This window comes from Canis lupus, chromosome 30 (genome assembly GCF_011100685.1).
Source record: "Canis lupus familiaris isolate Mischka breed German Shepherd chromosome 30, alternate assembly UU_Cfam_GSD_1.0, whole genome shotgun sequence".
Classification (NCBI taxonomy): domain Eukaryota; kingdom Metazoa; phylum Chordata; class Mammalia; order Carnivora; family Canidae; genus Canis; species Canis lupus.
Window position 1 is genome coordinate 7,521,994 of NC_049251.1, and position 23,116 is coordinate 7,545,109.

Below are 23,116 nucleotides of genomic sequence, written 5' to 3' on the forward strand. Positions count from 1 at the left end.
GCCTCTGCTAGATAATTTGTTCTATAACACACAGCTATAATGATTAAAAATTTAAAAAGCCTGAATCAGTCTCCTTCCCAAAATTTACACTCCATGGTCTTACTTCTACTTCAGAGTAGTCAAAATAACAAGTTTAATCTTTCTTCCTTCTCTCAGCTACCTTCAGATAAATTCTAGGAGACCATTGCCATGCCATTCTGTCCTCTTTTCGGGTTTAAACATTCTGGTTACTTAAGCCATCCCTTACACCATGATTTCCCAAAGCCTTGACCCTCCTAGATAACCTCTTCTAGACATGCCTTGTCAATATCTGCTTTTAAATGAGATAGTAGAATTCTACAGAGCACACTAAGCATATTCTGATTAAATGAGAATGGTCTCTGACCTCCCTCAATCCAGATACCGTATGTCTCATCATACAGCTTACTAATGAGCTCTTAGCAACCATGTGGCTCTTTTGGCTTGTACTGAACTTACCAACTAAAGCCCATTGGCCTTTTCACCATTATCACCATGTCTGGCTGATTATCTACAATGAGGGCTTTAATTAGAGGACTTCATATTTATCTGCATTAAATGTGATCTTGTCCATTCTAGTACATTGTTCCAACCTATCTTTTGAATCTTGCATCATCTTCATATTTGAAAGGCAAGACATCACTTTATTCATCCATTCAGCAAATGCATTTTAAGCATGCATACTGTAGGAAGGATGGAATTTAAGATCCTAAAGCATACAGGGACATTTAAGCATCAGGCCCTGTTGCCAAGGATCCTATAATCTGGTAGGGAACACAACACATACATGCATGGTTATGAGTTAGAAAGTGCTAAATGCCATGACAGTCTTATAGAGCAAGTTCTCTGAGGGTTTATCAGCCTGGAAGATTACTTCAAAGATAGCAGGTAAGTCTTCAGGGTGGAGGTGCGATTTATGCTGGACCCTTGTGGATGGCCAGGATATAGGTGTGTGCTGAAAGGGACTTTTAAGCAGAAGGAATGGCAAAGGTAATGGTAATTCTTTGGAAAGCCTATTCCAAAGTTGGAGGGAGGGCAGCAGAGAACTATTCTGGTATTACCCTGAATAAGTCTACTTTGGGTGACGCAGAAGAATTGCAAAGAAGGGTACTTCAGCAGGAAAGAATGGTATTACTTAGATCATGGAGAGCAAAATGCCAACCAAGGAATTTGGACTTCATGTAGCAGCTATGTGGGGGAGCTAGCGTAGGCTTTGGACAGAAGGGAATATCAGAATGGTATGTGAAAAAAATAAATCTGTAGGGATATAGAGCATGGAATGGAGTGAGGGGAAAAATAGCAATGGAAGAATATAAGGCTGTCCTGGGCCAAGGTTGGGTGCTGGCCATGGAGTGAAGATGAAAGGGCAAGTACCATAAAAGTGGATGACAGGACTTGGGTTTGGAATTGGGGAGGGTGGCTGTGGGAGCTGGTGACTGACCATGGGATGTTTAAGGGGAAGAATATGTGGAAAAATCAAATGAAATAGGAGTTGGTTAGTGCTGGCCCTTTTTTTTAATCCTATCATTAATGACAAGCTTTTCTAGTTTATACCAGGGTTTCTCAGCAGCCAGTGACATCTGAGGCCAGATAATTGTGGGGGTTGCTGTCCTGGGCACTCTAGGAAGTTGAACACCCCCCCCCCCCCCAGGTCTCTACCCACGAGATACTGGTAGCACCCCCTATAGCCGTCACAACCAGAAAGGTCTCCAAACAATGCCAAATGTCCTGTGCTAAGCAAAATCGCCCCTGGTGGAGAACCACCAACCTAAACTGTTGACTTTGTTTTGCACTCTGATTCAGCCTGTTGGCTTCAGAAATTGATGGTTCTATTTCATTCTTTTTAAGGTTAAGTCTTTTGAGAAGGAAAGGCAAACAGAGAAACTTGTGCAGGAGTCTGATCTTATAGACCACGTTTTGCAGAAACTCAGAACTAAAGTCAGTGATGAAAGGACTATCAGGTAACAAAACCCCAGAAAACCGTAGCTGTGAACCTATAGGACTTCTTTATCTTAAAAATCAGTTTGATCCTTTGGGAAATAAAGATACATCAGGGTAACTTTTAATGGACCATTCTATTGCTTCTGAATAACACCAGTTTAAGTATATGCCCATGTATAAGACTAATCATAGTTGAAGTGTTTTTCAAAACATGTCAGAGAATATTTTATCAGTTTGAAAGGCCCAAGGAGCCAAAATTATCTTCTATGGCCTGTTCATCAGTAAATTTTGGTAGTGTTTTGTTAAAACATTTGAAAGATCTAATATATTCTGGGAAAAGATCTCATACTCATGATGGAAATGTAAATTGGTTCATCTCTTTAGGTAGTCATTTAATAAAGTAAGTTAAAATTGCCTTAAAACTAAAAATTAAAAAGAAATACCGAGTCACTCTACTTTCAGGAATTTATAGTAAAAATTATTCCATGGGGTACCTACAAAGATGTCTAGCAAGGTATTGTTTATAACAGTTCCAATCTTTTTGGTCCAGAACCTCTTTATACCCTTAAAAATTATTTGATGGCACCAAAGAGCTTTGTTTTATGTGGGTTATATCTATCAATCATTTGTTAGAAATTAAAAGAAACATTTTTAAAATATTTATTTTAAAATAACAATAAACCTGAGGCACCTGGATGGCTCAATCGGTTAAGCATTGGCCTTCAGTTCAGGTCATGATCTTGAGGTCCTGGAACTGAGCTCTGAGCTGGGCTCTCTGCGCAGCAGGGTCTGCTTCTCCCTCTCCCTTGGCCCCTTCCTACACGCTCCCCCACCCCCGTCTTGTGCTCTCACAAATAAATGTAAAAATATTTAAAAAGATAGACACATTATATGCTAACCTAAATAGTGTATTTTTAAATAAAAAATAACTATTTTCCAAAACAAAATTTGAAAAAATAACACTTTAATAGAAAAAACTAGATTGTGACTACTTCTGCTTTCAATCTGTTGTGCTATCACCCATCATTTAGTCTCTGGAAAATTCCATTACACATATGTGAGAGAATAACCCAAAAAAGGTAGAGGCTTAGAAGAGGTTGGTTTTTTTGTTTTGTTTTTTTTGTTTTTTTTTTTATCTATAAAAAAGATAAGTTAACATTTTAAAATTGTGAAAATTGTTTTGACCTTGCAGACCTGTGCAAGGATCTTAGGGACTTCAAGAGGTCCCTAGACCACAATTGGAGAATCTCTCACTTACAACATCTATTGGTAGAAGATTGTTTGGATTATAGTAAATACAATGAAATAGTGTGCAGTCTTTAAAAATGATGATTCCGGGGCACCTGGCTGGCTCTGTCACTAGAACACGTGACTTGATCTCAAGGTCATGAGTTCAAGTGCTACATTGGGCATAGAGTTTACTTAATAAGTTTTTTTGGTGGGATCCCTGGGTGGCTCAGCGGTTTAGAGCCTGCCTTTGGCCCAGGGCGCGATCCTGGAGTCCCGGGATCGAGTCCCACGTCGGGCTCCCGGCATGGAGCCTGCTTCTCCCTCCTCCTGTGTCTCTGCCTCTCTCTCTATCATAAATAAATAAATCTTTTTAAAAAAAAAGTGGTTTTTTTTTTCAAATTATGATTCTAATCTAAAAGCTCAATTTATTGACATGGAGAGATTTTCACAGAGAAGATGTATGATCCTGTTTTTTCAACCAAAACACATAGCCTTGTCCCATTGTCTGGGATCATGTACCAAATTTTTTTTTTAATTATTTATTTATTTATTTATGATAGTCACACAGAGAGAGAGAGAGAGAGGCAGAGACACAGGCAGAGGGAGAAGCAGGCTCCATGCACCGGGAGCCTGACGTGGGATTCGATCCCGGGTCTCCAGGATCACGCCCTGGGCCAAAGGCAGGCGCCAAACCGCTGCGCCACCCAAGGATCCCCCATGTACCAAATTTTTAATTGCCGTTTTTTCTGGTTAGTGAGATTACAAAGGATCTTAATTTTCTGTAAATTTGTATAATTTTCTTATTTTTCCATAAATTTGTAACTTTTATATATATATGCTTATAATCAAAAATATGTTTTTAGGGATCCCTGGGTGGCGCAGCGGTTTAGCGCCTGCCTTTGGACCAGGGCGCGATCCTGGTGACCCGGGATCGAATCCCACGTCAGGCTCCTGGCATGGAGTCTGCTTCTCCCTCTGCCTATGTCTCTGCCTCTCTCTCTCTCTCTGTGACTACCATAAATATAAAAAAAAAAAAAAATGTTTTTATTTTTGGCTGTTTTTGTTTTGTTTTGGTTTATATCAGTGATTCTCAACCAAGGGACATTTTGCCCTCCAGGGGACATCTAGCACTGTTTGCAGACATTTCTGGTTGTTAGAACTGGGGGTGCCAGTATCTAGTACAGACCAGGGATGCTGCTAATCATCCTACAGTGCACATGACTGACCCCTCATGCCCCTATCCAAGAATTATCAGACCCAAAATGTTATTAGTGCCAAGAGTAAAAAACCATGGCTTATATAAATAAACATTCTTACTTTCTTCTCCCTCCCTCAACCCTGGCTCCCTCCCATCTGCACCGAACTTGAATAGATTGACCGAGCTTGAACAGATTGTTAGGATTTTTCTGAGGAAATATAATGTTCTAGAAGTCACCAGTTATTAGGATTACTCATCTCCAACAAAGGTAGAGGTTCAAAAGAGAAAACATAAAATGCTCAACTAATTAATAGTACAGGTGAACATTATTAAGCCTAAAAGGCCCAGATGGGATTCGGTTTTAGCTAAGAAAAATTTAGACTCTTTCTTCCATGTGCATGATTACTTCCCTGTTTTCCCAAGATAGAGTGCTATTGTGTCTCTCAAAGGCTCTAAGCTAATTCTGTCTTTGAAAGAACATCCATTCACAGCTTTTGAAAGAATCTCCTTATTTACTAAATGCTCTCCTGTGGGTGATCACCAAGGTTGCTGCCCTAATAAAGGTGGGGCATGCTGTTGCTAATATTTCCTTCTATTGTGAGGGGACGGAAAGAACACCCATTATAGTTCATTGAAATCAGCTTCTTATGTTGAGCCAGGATTTCAAACATAGCTGAATAAATCAAAATGTTGTCTTTAGGCATTTGTTAATTTGAAATGACATCCTTTGTAATTTTTACTTGCTCTTGAACCAAAAGCATAATTAAGTTCAATTTGTTTTCTTTTACTAATAACCAATATTTAATTTTTACACTTAATAGACAAAATAGCTCACTTTAAGTTATCTGTGTTGTTTTGCTTTGTTGACTGTTTTCTAATTGTTTTTGTTTGTTTTTAGAGAAGCTTCTGATAATCTCGCAGTGCAAAATCTGAAGGGGTCCTTTTCTAATGCTTCAGGTATTGACTAATTATAATCTAAACATAATACTGCAATGTGGGTGTGTGCGCGTGTGTTTGCTATAAACACTTAACTGCTGTGGCTAACTCCTTGTTGTGTCAGAAATGTATCTGTAAAGTAACATATACAATTAATTGTACCAAATGGAATTTATTCCTATGCTTTGAAACCCACATCCTAGAAAATGACTAAGAGTTTGGTATTCCTCTGATCTTAATACATCTCTTTCTTCCTGTCTTATTTTCACAACTGGTTGAATTTCCCTGCAACTCTGTTGTACAGATAAAATACGATTCATTTTCCTAGAAATTTTCCTCACACAGAACACTGAAGAATAATATATTGAAATCCTTTGAGAAAGATCATGTATACATTTTCTTTTCATGAAAGCCAAGAGGGAACAGTGGTAATAGGTTTTTAATTTCATCACATCTACCAGCCTTACTGAAAAAAGAAATGTCCCAGTTACAACCAGAAGAAGATATATTTGGCTTTCAACAGAACTGGGTCTTTTTGGTTTGTTTGTTAACATGGACTTTCTGCCACTGTCCTATTTCAAATACTTAGGAATTTAAAGTATTCGAGTTTGAGAGATAGTAAGTTTGATTTTTTTCCCACCTTAGATTCATGAAGTTTGGGTGACTTACAGAGCCTCTTTATGCCTGTGTCACTCCCCACCCCAGCTGAAGAGAGGAGGCTGGGAGTGTTTACAGAAGCACTAAAACTTCGGGTTTTAGGGTGCTGACTTCCTCCAGGTGAAGTGCAGCTAGTTGCAGAGATGGAAAACACAGCCCAAAGAGAATCTAGCCCATAGAATCACACCACAGTGGATTCTACTAAGCATCTCTGCCATATCTGTGGTGTGTTACAGAAAGTGGGACCAGATAAGACCATAAATTCTGCAACTTTTTGTTCCAGGTTTGTTTGAAATCCACGGAGCAGCAGTTGTCCCCATTGTGAGCGTGATAGCCCCAGAGAAGCTGTCAGCCAGCACGAGGAGGCGTTATGAAACTCAGGTATGCACACTTTCCTCTGCTTTCTCATGTAAGCTAGAAAGGAGGAAGAAGACAGGAAAGGAAGATACGAAATGGTTTCCTGGAAATGGTTTTCTTTGCACTTCCTTAACTTGGCTTCTGAAAATTTCATCAACACAAAACATCTCTCTGGTGTTAGGATTCCTTCCCATTTGTCCTCCAAAGAGGTGTCCATGTACATTACGGGCACCTAGAAGCACCAACTGTCAGAATTACTAGATCTAAACAAAGACTTTCCAATCTGGATCTAATGACAGATGGGGTTGGTTGGTTTTTGTTCTAAGTAACAAGCAGAAGACTTGGCGCAGGTTTCTCACTGTATACGTGTTTTTGGTATTTGCTGTATGTCTGATTCTGTGTAAAACTTAGAAGACATGTGGCATGGCCCTATCCTCAATAAGTTCATAACCCTAGAAGCATATGCATTCTACAGTTAGAGAACCATAGAAAAGAAGTAACAGAATGCTGAATTAGATACACTGAACATCAGTGCTGGACATAGGAACAGGTTGGAGATCAGTATCTGGGTGAATGATAGAGGACAGCTTCCTAAAGGATCCCTGAAGGATTTAAATAGATGATAGGGAGGAAAGATGAGGGCAGTCCTCAGGCTAATGAGCTCAGTCAAGACATTGGCCTCACTTGGGAAGTGGAGGTTAGAGAGCAGTCATGATTTACAAATGTGATTAGAGGGGAGGGGCACCTGGGTGGCTCAGTTGGTAAGTGTCTGACTCTTGATTTCAGCTCAGATCATGATCTCAGGGTCGTGAGATCAAGCCCCCAGTTAGGCTTTATCTACACTCAGTGTGGAGTCTGCTTCTCTTTCTCTCAGCCTCTTCCCCTGCTGGTGTTCGCTCTCTCAAATAAATAAATCTTTTTTTTTAATGTGATTAAATCAAAATACAGAAGATTAGGTTGCCTCATTTTTGTATGCACTCTTAGCGCTTTCTCAGTATTGTGGATGGCAACTCATTTTCACATCTTTCTGCTGTTCTCATCCCCTACCATATTTCAGTTCGATGTCATTGTTGTCACCTTCCCCTTTTTCCAAATTTAGCTTAATACCAAAATCCCCCTGCTTCCACATGCAGTTTCAATGCCCTGAGCTTCTAGGTGTCATTTCAAAATTAGAAAAAAATAAGTAGGTGGATTATTATCAAAACAGGCTATAAAATTTCATGTCTCCTGAGATCAGGAAAGGCTAGGCACACATTTTTCCAAATCCTTAGATTATTTTTGGGAGCCCTTTTAGGCCTTAGTTTGTCACTCATTATTGTTTTCTAGAATAGGAAATGGCAAGAAAGATGATTTGTATTGACAGCTTCTGAATTCTGACAAGTCGTTTTCTTGTTTAGGTACAAACACGACTTCAGACCTCCCTTGCCAACTTACATCAGAAAAGCAATGAAATTGAAATTTTGGCTGTAAGTTGCTCTCTGTAACATCTTGAGAACTGCCTGTGTCCCTGTCATCAACATCATTTCCTTAGAGGTCAGGGCATTTTTGCTCCCTGTACACAGTATTGGGATGCAGGCCTTTGATCACTGCTGAGAACCACATATAATCTAAATATGTAAAAACGGGAGGAAGCAGAACGTTTTGTTTCTTTCTCCCTTTTTCTTCCTCTAAGAGACAGGGGGCAGGGGGAGTAAAAACAAAAATCCTCATTTTTCTAAAATGTTTCAGACCTTTGCCTCATTAAAAATACATTGAGTAGAGGCAGCAGCATCAAGCCTATGGGGTGCACCATCTGAGGACTATTTGTTCACCAGTGCTGACATCTTACTGCTTCATGGTTCATTTGAGTGGGCTTTATTTTAATATAGCACAGTAGCGTCCCCGACTCTGTAAGCCCTATTCATGTTGCTCCATACAAAGTGACACCATTGTGACAAATGAGTTGTGCTACCTCAGGTTCCCTGACAAATGACATAACATTTTTGTGTATCAACAGGTGGATCTACCCAAAGAAACAATCTTACAGTTTTTATCGTTAGAGGTAAGCAAGATGAACTGCTATGCATTGTGGCCTTTAAAATTCCAAAGTTTGGGGTATCCCTGGGTGGCTCAGCGGTTTAGCGCCACCTTCAGTCCAGGGCATGATTCTGGAGTCTGGGAATCGAGTCCCACATCGGGCTCCCTGCATGGAGCCTGCTGCTCCCTCTGCTTGTGTCTCTGCCTCTCTCTGTGTCTCTCATGAATAAATAAATAAAATCTTTTTTTTTTAAATAAATAAAATCTTAATAAAATAAAATTCCAAAGTTTTGCTGTTAATTTGCCAAAACAAAATTGAAAATGGTATTATATTCTGATACTAGGTATTTTTTTGGCAGTTCTAGGAATTTAATAGCATTGTTCTTTTCATGTGACATATACATTACTTAAATCAGATTTTGAGAGAATCATTCTTTTCTAGTGACTTTCTTTTAAATTTCAGAGATATTATTTACTGTGTGTCAGGCTTTGGCAGGCCTTGCTCTAAGCATTTTTCAGATATTAACTCATTTAATCATAACAAGCTCAAGAGGTAGATACCATTATCCCCATTGTATAGATAAATAGAAGCAGAAGCATTTTACATTTTATGGAAAATGGAAGAAGAGATATTAAATGTCTTACTCAAATGTCTTACACACAATCTACTAGTAATTAGCACAGCCAGGGTTTAAACCTAGGCAGATAGGGGAATCTATTCCTAACCAGTATACAGGGCTGCCTCAGACCTTAATTTCAACTAAGGAAGCTTATATAGAACTGTATGGAAGATATTTTTGTAAAAATTAAGTTAGGTCATTATATATGTTTAAAATATTTTATGAGTAGCCAAAAAACAAATAATCCAATTTAAAAATGGGCAGAAGAGATGAACAGACATTACAGATGGCCAAAAGACATATAAAAAGATGTTCAACGTCACTCCTGATCAGGAAGATACAAATCAAAACTACAGTGAGGTTATCACCTCACACATGTCAGAATGGCTAAGATCAACAACACAAGAGACAACAAGTGTTGGAGAGAATGTGGAGAAATAGGAACCCTAGTATACTGTTGGTGGGAGCGCAAACTGGTGCAGCCACTGTAGAAAACAGTATGGAGGTTCCTCACAAAGTTAAAAATGGAGCTAGTCTACAATCCAGTAATTGCACTACTGGGTATTTACCCCAAAAATAGCAAACACTAATTCAAAGAAATACATGCACTACTATCTTTACAGAAGCATTATTTATAATAGCCGAATTAAATGTCCACTGATAAATGAATGGATAAAGATATGGGGTGTTTGTACACGTGTACACACACACACACAGAGAAAATTATGCAGCCATAAAAAAAGAATGAAGTTCTGCCATTTGCAACAACATGGATGGAGCTAGAGAGTAGAATGCTAAGTGGAATAAAGCTAGAGAAAGACAAATACCATATGATTTCACTCATGTGGAATTGAAGAAACAAAGCAAATGAGCAAAAGAAAAAAAAGATAAACCAAGAAACTCTTAACTACAGCCAACAAACTGATGGGTAAAATAGGTGATGAAGATTAAAAAAAGTACACTTCCCATGATGAGCGTGGAATAATGTACAGAACTGTTGAATTACTGTATTGTACACTTGAAGCTAATAATACTGTATGTTAACCATACTGGATTTAAAAAAAAATTTTTTTTAATGGGTAGTCCTAAAAATTTGAATTAGCATTCTTAATAGCAAAGATAACAAACTATAATCACAGCTACAGGTGATTTTTTTTTTAAGCATCTTATTAAAGAATACCTTTTCTTTTTTTAAGATTTGATTTATTTATTTGACAGAGAGAGAGCACAAGCAGGGGGAGCAGCAGGGAGAGGGAGAAGCAAGCTCCCTGCTGAGCAGGGAGCCCGATGCAGGGCTCAATCCCAAGACCCTAGGATCATGACTGAGCCAAAGGCAGAGAGCTTAACTGACAACCACCCAAGGCACACCTAAAGAATACTTTTTTGTCTATCCAGAGTATTTAGTCAGAGTAAGTGAGATGAAGAAAAATTTCATATATTTTCTGTTGTCTTGTAAAGCAGCATATATATATCCCTGTACTGGCAGTTACAGCTTTATGATCCACTCAAATGGAGGCACACAGAGGTTTATTTACATTTTCTACACAATAAATTGGCAGAAATAACTACTAAAATCACAGTAGCACACTATGGTTACAGCATTGCTAATCAGGACCTAATAAGGAGTCTTGTTTTAAATAAAATTGTTGCTTCAAAGGAAGAACCCCAGCAGCCTCATCAGTTTTCTCTATAGCTGATTTTCTTAGTACACTTAACAATGGCATTGACATTTCATCAGTGACCCAAGAAAAGCCAGTTAACAAACACTAGTACTTGTTATTAAATCTTATCTATTTTTTCCTAGTGGGATGCTGATGAACAGGCATTTAACACAACTGTGAAGCAGCTGCTGTCACGCCTGCCAAAGCAGAGATACCTCAAATTAGTCTGTGATGAAATTTATAACATCAAAGTAGAGAAAAAGTAAGTGTTCACTGAGCTATTGCAAGTTGCAACATGGGTTAAAACTCGAGGGGTTTTTTAAAGTGACACATTGTCTTGTTGAGGTTTGGTGGCTAATAAGCCATTAAATTAGAATTGCACCAGATAACCAAGTAAATCTTGTTCAGGACTGTGAATCACAGTCATGATTTATCAATAACAAAACATAGCAGTGCCAGAAGTAATTATCCCACTTAAAATTTTCATCACCTAGGTAACTCCTAGGAATGTCTACATGAATGGGAATTGCTGTGACTGCTTTGCTGTATGTATGTAGGTTCTCACGTCAGAATGCCAATCATTCATGTCACCCGTGGTCCCCTTATGTAGAGCCTTACATACAGACCTATGCCAGTCAAAGCTTCTATAACATGTCATCTTTCTCAGTCACTAGTCTTCCATCTTTTTTTTTTAAACAATACTCTTACAGTTAAATGTTCTAAAAATAATTTGTTAACCCCTTATATTGATCCTACTTTTTCTCTTTTGCAGGGTATCTGTGCTATTCCTGTATAGCTACAGAGATGACTACTACCGAATCTTATTTTAATCATAAAGAATAGTCATTATCTTGTTCTAAGATAGGAGCTTATACTATGAAATGTTGTACATTCATTGTAATTTTAACTTTACATTGTAAGAAGCTGTCCTACAAAGTTGAGCTTTGTAAGTTTTTCATGTGTAATATATAAATTTATCTTTTTGAATATAATGCTTTCATGTATCTGGCTTTTAAGTTGCAAATCTGTTGACACCAAAGCTTTTGTGGAGCTAGAACACAACAGCCATGTTCTTCCCTTATTTCTAATTACTAAGCACATGAAAATGCCCAAACCACCCCAACATATCAACCCAAAAGGTCCCCATCAAGATACATAGTAATTAAAACAGCAGAAAATAGTAATAAAGAGAATTTTAAAAGCAGCAAGAGAAAACCATTACATACAAGGGAAACCCCATAAGCTATCAGCTAATTTTTCAGCAGAAACTTTCAGAAGGGTGTGCCATGATACATGCAAAGTACTGATAGAAAAAAAAACCTGCAGCCAAGAATACTGTATCCAGCAAGGCTATCATCCAGAGTAGAAGAAATAAAAAGTTTCTCAAACAAAAGTTAAAGGAATTCATGACCACTAAACCAGCCCTGTAAAAAGTTTTAAAGGGAACTCAATGGACAGGAAAAACTATTGTAGGCACAAGAAAAGTAGGAAGCACCAAAGCAATAAAATTAAGTATATCTGTAAAAATTAGTCAAGGGAGGAAAAAAAAAACAAAAAATTAGTCAAGGAAGTCACAAAAGGATATAAAATATGACACCATGTACCTAGAATGTGGTGGGGAGAGGAGTAAAGAATGGGTTCAAATTTAAGTGATTATCAACTTAATGTAGATTGCTGTATGTGTAAGAGGTTTGTTACTAACGTAATGGTAACCACAAAGCAAAAACTGGTTAACAGATATACGAAAAATAGAGAAAAGAATATCACTAAGGAAAGCCTCCAAACCATGAGAGAAGAGAGAAAGAGAGGAAAGAAACAACTACAAAAACACCCATAAAATAAAACCATACATAAGGGACGCCTGGGTGGCTTGACTGAGCATCTGCCTTCAGCTCAGGGTGTAACCCTGGAGTCCCAGGATCAAGTCCTACGTTGGAGTCCCTGCAGAGAGCCTGCTTCTCCCTCTGCCTGTGTGTCTCTCATGAATAAACAAAAAAAATATTAAAAAAGAAAACAAAATATATTAGAAAAAAAGGGGGGGAACCCTTTTGCACTGTTGGTGGGAATGCGAACTGGTGCAGTTACTCTGAAAATAGTATGGAGGTTCCTCAAAGAGTTAAAAATAAAACTACACTATGACCCAACAATGGTACTACTAGGTGTTTATCCAAAGGATACAAAAATGCTGATTTGAAGGACCACACGCATCCCCATGTTTATAGCAGCACTATCAGCAATAGGCAAATTATGAAAAAGCTCAATTTTCCACTGACTGATAAATGGATAAAGAAGATGTGGTATATACAAACAGTGGAATATTACTCAGCCATCAAAAAGAATGAAATCTTGCCATTTGCAAAATGTGGACAGAACTAGAGTATATGATGCTAGGTGAAATCAGGCAAAGAAAGACAAATATGATTTCACTCATGTGGAATTTAAGAAACCAAACACATGAACATAGGGGGAAGGAGGGAAAAATAAGATAAAAACAGGGAGGCAAACGGTAAGTGACTTTCTTTTAAAATTTTTATTTACTTGAGAGTGAGAGAGAGATAGCACAAGTCCAGGGAGAGGCAGAAACAGATTCCCTGCTGAACAGGGAGCCTGACGTCGTCAGGCTCAATCCCAGGACTCCAAGATCATGACCTGAGCGCCAAGGGCAGATGCTTAACCAACTGAGCCACCCAGGTGCCCCAAACCATAAGTCACTCTTAACCATAGAGAACAAAGTGAGGATTGCTGGAGGGGAAGTGAGTGGGGTGATGGGCTAAACGGGTGATGGGGATTAAGGGGTTCACTTGTGATGAGCACTGAGTGTTATTTGTAAGTGATGAATCATTAAATTCTACTCCTGAAGCGAATTTTACATTAATATTTGTTAACTAACTTGAATTTAAAAAAAAAAAAAAGATTTTATTTATTTATGAGAGACACAGAGAGAGAGGTAGGAAGCCCGATGTGGGACTCAATCCCAGGACTCTGGGATCACCACCTGTGCCAAAGGCAGATGCTGAACTGCTGAGCCACTCAGGCATCCCAACTAACTTGAATTTAAATAAAAATATGTAAAATAGCCGTAAGTGCATACCTATCAATAATTACTTTGTAAATGGACTAAACACGCCCATCAAAAGACAAAGGGTGATAGAATGGATAAAAAAGCAAGGCCCATCTACATCCTGGCTCCAAGACACTCATTTCAGACCCAAAAACACCTGCAGACTGAAAGTGAAGGGATGGGAAAGTACTTATGCAAATGGAAGTGAAAAGAAAGCTGGGGGAGCCATCCTTGTATGAAACAAAATAAACTTTAAAACAAAGACCAGGGGATCCCTGGGTGGCGCAGCGGTTTGGCGCCTGCCTTTGGCCCAGGGCGCGATCCTGGAGACCCGGGATCGAATCCCACGTCGGGCTCCCGGTGCATGGAGCCTGCTTCTCCCTCTCCCTCTGCCTGTGTCTCTGCCTCTCTCTCTCTCTCACTGTGTGCCTATCATAAATAAATAAAAATAAAAAAATAAAAAATAAAAAAAACAGACCAGTAGGGCACCTGGGTTATATCTGGGTTATTGACTGTCTGACTCTTGGTTTTGGCTCAGATCGTGATCTCAGGGTCATTAGATGGAGCCCTGTGCTGGCCTCCGCACTCAGCATAATCTGCTTGGGATTCTCGCTCCCTCACTCTCCCCCTCCCCCCAACCTCACAGTCTGTTTCTCTCTCAAATTAATCTTTAAAAAAAAATTAAAAGATTGGGACGCCTGGGTGGCTTGGGTTGAGCATCTGCCTTCGGCTCAGGGCATGATCCCAGAGTCCCGGGATCGAGTCTCACAGCGGGATCCCTGCATGGAGCCTACTTCTCCCTCTGCCTATGTCTCTGCCTCTCTGTCTGTCATAGATATAGATAGATAGACAGACAGACAGACAGACAGATAGATAGATAGATAGATAGATAGATAGAGAAGAAAGAAAAGAAAAGAAAAGAAAAGAAAAAAGAAAAGAAAGAAAGAAAGAAAGAGAAAGAAAAGAAAGAAAGGAAAGAAAGAAAAGAAAAAAGAAAAAGAAAGAAAACAAAGAAAGAAAACAAAGAAAAAGAAAGAAGAAAGAAAGAAAAGAAAAGAAAGAAAAGAAAAAAGAAAAAAAGAAAAGAAAAGAAAAAGGAAGGAAGGAAGGAAGAGAGAGAGAGAGAAAGAAAGAGAAAAAAAGAAAAAGAAAGAAAAAGAAAAAAAGAAAGAGAAAGAAAGAAAGAAGGAAGGAATAAATTAAGAAATTAAGAAAAAGACTGTAACAAGAGATGAAGGGCACTAAATAATAATAAAAAAGGGACAATCCAATAAGAGGATATAAGTATACATACACTTAACATGGAAGCTCTAAAAAATCAGGTAATAACAAAGGAAGGAATCAATAGTAATACATAAGAGTAGGGGACTTAACACCGCACTTATATTAACAGATAGATCATCCAAACAAAAAATCAACAAGGAAACTAGTTTTGAATGATACACTGGACAAGATGGATCTAATATATATTCAGAACATTCATTCCATCCTAGAACAGCAAAATACACATTCTGCTCAAGTGCACATAGAACACTCTCCAGAATAGATCACATATCAGGCCACAAAACAAGCCTCAACAAATAAGTTACACTATGCATCTTTTCCAACCACAGCACTATGAAACTAGAACTCAACTGTAAGAAAAAATCTAGAAAGAGCACAAATGGAAGTTAAAGAACATGGTACTCAAACAGTGAGTGGGTCAACCACAAAATCAAAAAGGAAATCAAAAAATAAATGAAGACAAATGAAATAAAAATATGGGGCACCTGGGTGGCTCAGGTCCTGATCCTGGGGTCCTAGGATCGAGTCCCACATCAGGATCCCCATAAGGAGCCTGCTTCTCCCTCTGCCTATGTCTCTGCCTCTGTCTCTCTCCTGGATAAATAAAACCTTTAAAAAAAAAAAAAAAGAAAATGGATAAAAACCTGTATGATCATTTCAACCAATACAGAAAAAGGAGTCAACAAAGTACAACATCTATTCATGATAAAAATCCTCTCAAACTAGGTTTAGAGGGAACATACTTCAACATAATAAAGGCCATATATGAAAAACCCACAGCTAACCTCACACTCAATGGTGAAAACCTGAGGACTTTTCCTCTAAGATCAGGAAAAAGACAAGGATGACTACACTCACCATTTTTATTCAACTTAGTACTAGAAGTCCCAGTCGCAGCAATCAGACAAAAAAAGAAATAAAAGGCATCCAGATTTGTAAGAAAGTAAAACTTTTTGTAAAAAAAAAAAAAAAAAGATTATATTGGAATGCCTGGGTAGCTTAGTAGTTGAGCATCTGCCTTCGACTCAGGGCATGATCCCGGGGTCCTGGGTTCGAGTCCCACATCAGGCTCCCTCCATGGAGCCTGCTGCTCCCTCTGCCTCTCTCATAAATAAATAAAATATTTTTTTTTTAAATGTATTAGGGCAGCCCCCGTGGCGCAGCGGTTTAGCACCACCTGCAGCCCAGGGCGTGATCCTGGAGACCCTGGATCGAGTCCCACGTCAGGCTCTCTGTATGATGCCTGTTTCTCCCTCTTCCTGTGTCTCTGCCTCTATCTCTATGAATAAATAAATAAAATCTTAAAAAAAAATGTATTAGAGAGAGAGCAGCATGCATTGGGGTTGGGGGGTAGGAGGGTGTGAGGGGAAGCAGAGGGAGAAGCAGACTTCCCGCTGAGCAGGGATCCCAATGTGAGGCTCAATTCCAGGACCCCAGAATCATGACCCGAGCCAAAGGCAGATACTTAACTGAATGAGCCACTCAGGTGCCCCAAGAAAGTAAAACTTTATTCACTACTTGCAGGTGTCACAATACTACTATATGCAGAAACACCTAAAGACTCCAACAAAAGACTACTAGAACTGATGAATTCAGTAAGGTTGTAGGATACAAAATCAATATACAGAAATCCACTGCATTTCGATATACTAACAATGAAGTAGCAAAAAGACTAAGAAAACAATCCCATTTACAACTGCACCAAAAATAACAAAAATACCTAGTAATAAAGGAGGTGAAAGATACCAAGGAGGTGAAAGAAACTGAAGATGACACAAATGGAAAATATTCCATGGATTGAAGAACAAATATTGTTAAGATGTCCACACAACCCAAAGCAATCTACAGATTTTTTTTTAAAGATTTTATTTATTTACTCATGATAGACACAGAGAGAGAGAGAGACAGAGACACAGGCAGAGGGAGAAGCAGGCTCTATGCAGGGAGCCCGATGTGGGACTCGATCCCGAGTCTCCAGGATCACGCCCTGGGCCGAAGACAGGTGCTTAAACCGCTGAGCCACTCAGGCTGCCCTACAGATTTTTTTAAAGATTTTATTTATTTATTCATGAGAGACGGGGGGGGGGGGGGGGGGGGGGCGGTGCAGAGACACAGGAAGAGGGAGAAGCAGGCTCCATGTAGGGAGCCCAACGTGGGACTCGATCCCGGGTCTCCAGGATCAGGCCCTGGGCCGAAGGTGGCGCTATATCCCTGAGTCACCCAGGCTGCCCGCAACCTACAGATTTAATGCCATCTCTATCAAAATACCAACATTCTTCACAGAACTAGAACAAATAATTCTAAAATCTGTATGGAACCACAAAAGACCCCAAAATAACCGAAGCAATTATGAAAAAGAACAAAAAATCTGGACGTACCACAATCCAGATTACTACAACTTTGTAAATTGTTACTTTGTCACTACAACTTTGTAAGTTGTACATATAGTACAGACAGTATAGACAATGGAACAGAACAGAGCCCAGAAATAAACCCGTTATTATATATTCATTTGATCTTTGACAAAGGAGGCAAGAAAATGCAATGGAAAAAAGTCTCTTTCAACAAATAGTGGTGAGAAAAGTGGACCCCTTACTTACACAATACACAAAAATAAACTCAAAATGGATTAAGGACTTTAACTGTGAGACTAGAAACCACAAAAGTCCGAGATGCGAGCACTAATAATTATTCTGACATATATGATAGCAACATTTTTCTAGATTTGTTTCCTGAAGCAAAGGAAACAAACGCAAAAAACTATTGGGACTACACCAAAATAAAAAGCTTCTGCACAGCCAAGGTAACAATAAAACTAAAAGACAACCTATGGAATGGGAGAAGATATTTGTAAATGACATATCATATATAGGGTTAGTATCCAAAATATGTAAAGAACTTCTATAACTCAACAACAATCCAAATAAAAATGGGCATTAGACATGAACATACATTTCTCCAAAGATAACATACATATGGAGAATAGACACATTAAAAATGCTCAACATCACTCATCAGGGAAATGCAAATTAAAACCACAATGAGATATATATCACCTGTGACCTGTTGGAATGGCTAAAATCAAAAACATAAGAAGTAAGTGTTGGCAATGATGTGGAGAAAAAGGAACCCTCAGTGCACTGTTGGTGGAAACACAAACTGGGACAGCCAATGTGGAAAACAGTATGAAGATTCCTGAAAAAACTAAAAGAACTGCCATATGATCCAGTAATTTCACTACTGGGAATTTACCCAAAGAATACAAAAACACTATTTCAAAAAGATACATGCACCCCTAGGTTTATTGCAGCATTATTTACAACAGCCAAATTATGGAAGCAGACCAAGTTTCCATCAATAGATGAGTGGATAAAGAAATGGTGTAAATATACATGGTAGAATATTACTGTGCCATAAAATGAATGAAATCCTACCGTTTGCAACAACATGGATGGAGCTAGAAAGTATAATGCTAATTGAAATAGGTCAGGGAAAGACATATACCAAATGATTACACTTCTATGTGGAATTTAAGAAACTGAAAAAAAAAAAACTATAGGAAACATACTGATAGTTTCTAGAGGGGAGGTTGGTGGGGAGATGGGTAAAATAGCTGAAGGGGATTAAAAATTCCCTTATCCTGGGATGCCGGGGTGGCTCAGTGGTTGAGCGTCTGCCTTCAGCTCGGGGCGTGATCCTGGGGTTCGGGAATTGAGTTCCACATCAGACTCCTTACAGGAAGCCTGCTTCTCCCTTTGCCTATGTCTCTGCCTCTCTGTGTCTCATGAATAAATAAAATCTTTTAAAAAATAAAAATTCCCTTTTCCTGATGAGCAATGAGTAATGTATAGAATTCCTAAAACACTATCTTGTACACCTGAAACTAATGTAACATTGTATGTTAACTATACTGGAATTTAAAAATTTTTTATGCAATATTAAAAAAAAATCTAATAGAGATTGCCTAATAACCCATCTTGCAACCTGCTCTCTTAAAAAAAAGCAAATATTCTTTTTCCCCTACCCCAGAAAGAAAATGTCCAAACCAAAGTGCTTAAAGAAATACAGTATCAGGTGTATCTGAGTGGCTCAGTCAGTGGGGCATCTGCCTTCAGCTTGGGTCATGATCTCAGGGTACTGGGATCAAGCCCTGCATCAGGCTTCCTGCTCAGCAGGGATCCTGCTTCTCCCTCTCCCTCTACCATTCCCCCTGCTTGTGCTCATCTGTCAAATGAATAAATCTTTTAAAAATATACATAGTATCATTTTTAACTTGGAATCATTATTCCTGCTGATTCGGTGAATCATTATTCCTGCTGATTCGGTAACGTGCTTATCCTTAAGGTGATTAAGCAAAGTCTCAATTAGCTATGAGAACTCATTCAAATTTGCTAAAGGAATGAGGATGTTAAATATACAGCCAGTTGAGAAGAATACCCATGAGATAACACAAGTTTTTTATAATACTGTCAGGTTGGTTTTTTTTTTTTTTATTTTATTTATTTGAGACAGAGAAAGAGAACAAGAGTGGAGGGAGGGGGACAGGGAGATGCAGAGAATCTCAGGCAGACTCTGTGCTAAGCACAGAACCCAACGTGAGGCTCAACCTTACAACCCTGAAATCACAACGTGAGCAGAAACTAAGAGTCAGATGCTCAGGTGACTGAGCTACCCAGGCATCCCCAAACTGTCAGGTTTTAATACCAATAACCTAGAACACATGGGTAAAGCCCATTCATAAATGTAACACTCAGAATTAGTAATTATTGCCAGAAACTATTAATAGGGACTAGAAAAAATAAATGAGATGGTCAGTGCAGATAAATACAGGTTTAATGATCCATTGTTCTTCACACAGATAACTACAGAGACTTTATGATCCCAGGATATATAACCATGCAACACAAACCAATCAACCAATTCTAAAATAAACTTGGCTTCTTACAACTATCCTGTAAACACTGCAGCCCTTGTTCCATCCAAAATGAGCCTCCTCTCACATGAAAAGTCATCACAGGGGAATGAGAAACCTAGCTTTGTGGCCAAAAGGAAAAACCAAAGGAAAAACAGTATCTGGGTGGTGAACTGGTGAGAGCAGGATATGCGGTGCCCTTCACTGTGCCGCTTTGCTCTTCTTACTCTTGCTCTTTTTGTCCCTCTTCTTCAGTCCATCCATGTTAGCTCTCAATAGGTTTGAGTAAGCCTATAAAAAACACACAGCACGGAACTTAGTGGGAAGGGTTTCAAACTGGTGGAGCAGCTGTCCCCATTTCCATAATGAATTTAGGGTAGTCAATATCAGAAAGCCCACCTATCCGATAAAGCAATCATACCATGGAACACTTGTGTCCCATAGAAAATAGTATAAGAGGAAAACACATTCTTGCACATTATAGCAGCTTCTGACACTTTTTAAGCAAAAAGGGAAAACTGCAGGCAACTTCCTGTTCAACTATACTATAGATAGAACACATCTGAGGTCAAACGCAAAATCTACCTAAAAAAACTAAAAAGGAAGACAATACTAGCATTGAAAGTGAAAGACCCTGGTAGCTTTTACTTAAAGTATCAGCAAAACATAAGAAATATCATTCTTAACCCAGTATTCAATTTTGTGCTTACTCTTGCCCTGAGAAAGGGTGTATAGAGAACACCACAAACTCACCATCTGAAACTTGTTTACTTCTTTGGAGCTCACCTGGAAAAGGAAAAGAAAAGAAAGTGTACTGTTATTACTCATATAGGAATCCTCTGTCTCACCCCAGGCAATAACTCAAAAGGCTCATTAAAACAACATCATCTTTAAAATGTATCTTTCCAACTTTAGGGGTCATAATACCAAACAGTTATTCTTCTGCTCCACTTTGAGGAAGAAGCAAAGCAGCTCTGCACTTTTTTCCACATGAGAATTGTACCAAGAAGGGAAAAAGGCAGAAGGGGGGGTGGCTACTAAAGAAGTGAAGTTTCTCACGTCTGACACTTCTTACACACATGGCACTGACTTTCTCCCTGGATTCTAGAGATATCAGAGAACTTCATTTTAATCTTTTGTGCAAGATACATTTAAACTACTCCCTCCTCATCTTATTTGAAACCTACTTTCCATTAATCCAGGTCTATTTAAGCCGAACACAAGCTACCACAAGAGAAATTCTACTTCTCAAGATTCCTAAGGTTTTCACATTTCATGATACCCAAGTTTATTTTTTAAAACCACATGAGTTTACTTTACTATAAAAGACCTCTCAAGATAACTGTAAAGGGAGACTCATCAACTAATTACGGTCTACATTCTCATGAATGTCCTATCCTGATGTGATTAAAGAGCAGTCCTGTTCTGCCCCAGCAAAGTAAAAAAGTACATTCAGAATCCAGGAAGCCTGTTGCTTTGCCCTTCTCCACCGTGAAAGGGAACAGTGGGACTGTTGACTAAATCCGTATTCTCTCTGTAGGTTAGTAGCAAGCCTAACATACAGCTACATGTTTGCTATGTCAACCACAAATACAAGTGATTTGTCAGCTTACAAGTAAGATCATCTGGTACCAAGACACTGACACTGAAGGCCCGCCGTGTAAGGGAATTAAAAATCAAATATTTATGCCAAGTGCTCCTTCCAGTGCCACTATGAGTAAGAACCAATATGCTAATTTTATTTCCATGAGCTTCAGTAGAACCAACAAGTACTTCTTCAATTTGATTTTGCTCTTGAATTTCCTACTACTAGGGCAATAAAAAGTGGCCCTGATCCCAAGAAACAGCTGCACGCCTACTAGCCTTTATTTAAAACAAAAACAAAAACCTGGTTCAGATATGCCCATCTTCAGTTAAGTTCAAGTCTTCTAACTCCAAAATTGTACTGTCGGGAATCCAACTCACCACGGTGCTGATCTTCTTTTTCCCATCAGTAGCTCTTAACAGACACTTGTTGTCTGAGGGCTCAAAGCCCTCTACAGAACCTTTCCTTGGAATGGGTTTAGTTCGACCATCATCTGCATGAAAAATACATCCTGATAAACAGAGCCACAAACGTAAACTGGTCGACAAAAAGTTATTAGGCAGGGAAAGGGCTACGAAGACGATACCCAATTTACCCCCACTGCCCTAGATCTGTTCACTACATCAAGTTTGGCCAGACCTTGGGAAACTACCTGCCACTTCCACGACGGGAACGTAGTTCCAGCAAAGCCGATTAGCTCTCACTTATGGTGGCAGGGTTTGGGATCCTTGCCGCCCGCCCAAAAAAGCCCTCTCTCGTTGGGGCATACTGTAACCAGACGTAGCTTGGCTGGCTAAGTGCTGAGGGTCGCCCGCGCCGCAATCCCTAATGCTCCCGTCCCGCAGCCCAGAATATGCCCAGTACAGGAGGAGGAAGGCAGGGCAAGGCGGGGACGCGCGGCACACAGACTCCGCCCACGGCTCCAGACCCTGGGTGCCCCGGGGCACCGCTCGGCCTCCCAGCTTCCCTCTGGCCTTGCCGCGTCGACGGCTGCTTACACTTCTTCAGGGTGATGAACACGCTGCCCGACAAGCGGCACTTCTGGAAGAGTCTGGTCAGCTCCGTCAGGAACTGGAACGGAAGCCGAGCCCCGTTAGGCAGCCCCGAATCCTCGTCAAGTCCCACTCCCTCCCGCGGCAGGAGGCAGAGGCCCCCAGCTAAGCCCCGGACTACAGCCGTCCCTCAGCCGGCCAGCTCCGGCTTTACCTGCTCGCTCTCCAGCAGCACCATCCCGGCGCCGCTGGCTCCCAGGCGTCAGCATAAGGCTCCAGCGCCTGGAGCCGGAAGCTTCGCCGCAGCTGGGCGGGACTTCCGCTGTTAGATTTCCACTCTCTCCCACCAATCCCTGCCTCCGCCCTCTCGTCGCCCTCCGCCCGCGCCTGCGCTCTGGGACGCCGCCTCCTTCCCGGGAGCGGAACCGGCCACCGAGGCCTCGGGCCGTCTGGGATTTCAGCGGCGAGGCGCTCTCTCACCCAGGTCAGCGCGAGGGAGCGACGGAGTACGAAAGGTGGCTTTGGTGGAGACCTGTCGTTTTGTACATTCAGCTGTGTGTTGGGTAAATTACCTAACAGCCCAGCGCTTCCGTCTCCTCAGCTTGTAACAACCGGATCCAGTTCACAGCGTGGTTGTGAAGAGGAATA

The 23,116-nt window shown here is 39.9% G+C and overlaps 2 protein-coding genes across 4 annotated transcripts in view; one reads left to right on the plus strand and one right to left on the minus strand.

Annotated features, from left to right (window-relative positions):
• Nucleotides 1–11,638, plus strand: part of EIF2AK4 (eukaryotic translation initiation factor 2 alpha kinase 4) — a 103,188-nt gene extending 91,550 nt beyond the window's left edge. For 2 of the 3 annotated variants that reach the window (XM_038580018.1, XM_038580017.1), the window contains 7 exons: nucleotides 1,867–1,979; nucleotides 5,286–5,344; nucleotides 6,264–6,361; nucleotides 7,735–7,803; nucleotides 8,334–8,378; nucleotides 10,778–10,896; nucleotides 11,407–11,638. In XM_038580018.1, coding sequence (XP_038435946.1) covers nucleotides 1,867–1,979; nucleotides 5,286–5,344; nucleotides 6,264–6,361; nucleotides 7,735–7,803; nucleotides 8,334–8,378; nucleotides 10,778–10,896; nucleotides 11,407–11,464 — 561 coding nt within the window. In that variant the 3' untranslated portion in view covers nucleotides 11,465–11,638. Of the gene's footprint in view, nucleotides 1–1,866; nucleotides 1,980–5,285; nucleotides 5,345–6,263; nucleotides 6,362–7,734; nucleotides 7,804–8,333; nucleotides 8,379–10,777; nucleotides 10,897–11,406 lie in introns of those variants that run through there. The other variant, XM_038580020.1, reaches the window with a different exon arrangement.
• An 8,454-nt stretch (nucleotides 11,639–20,092) lies between these two features.
• On the minus strand, nucleotides 20,093–22,706 carry SRP14 (signal recognition particle 14). Its single transcript, NM_001003251.1, is given in 5 exon segments — nucleotides 20,093–20,182; nucleotides 20,645–20,677; nucleotides 21,857–21,969; nucleotides 22,475–22,547; nucleotides 22,683–22,706. Coding segments are annotated over 5 exon segments (333 nt in total).
• Nucleotides 22,707–23,116: the final 410 nt, after the last annotated feature.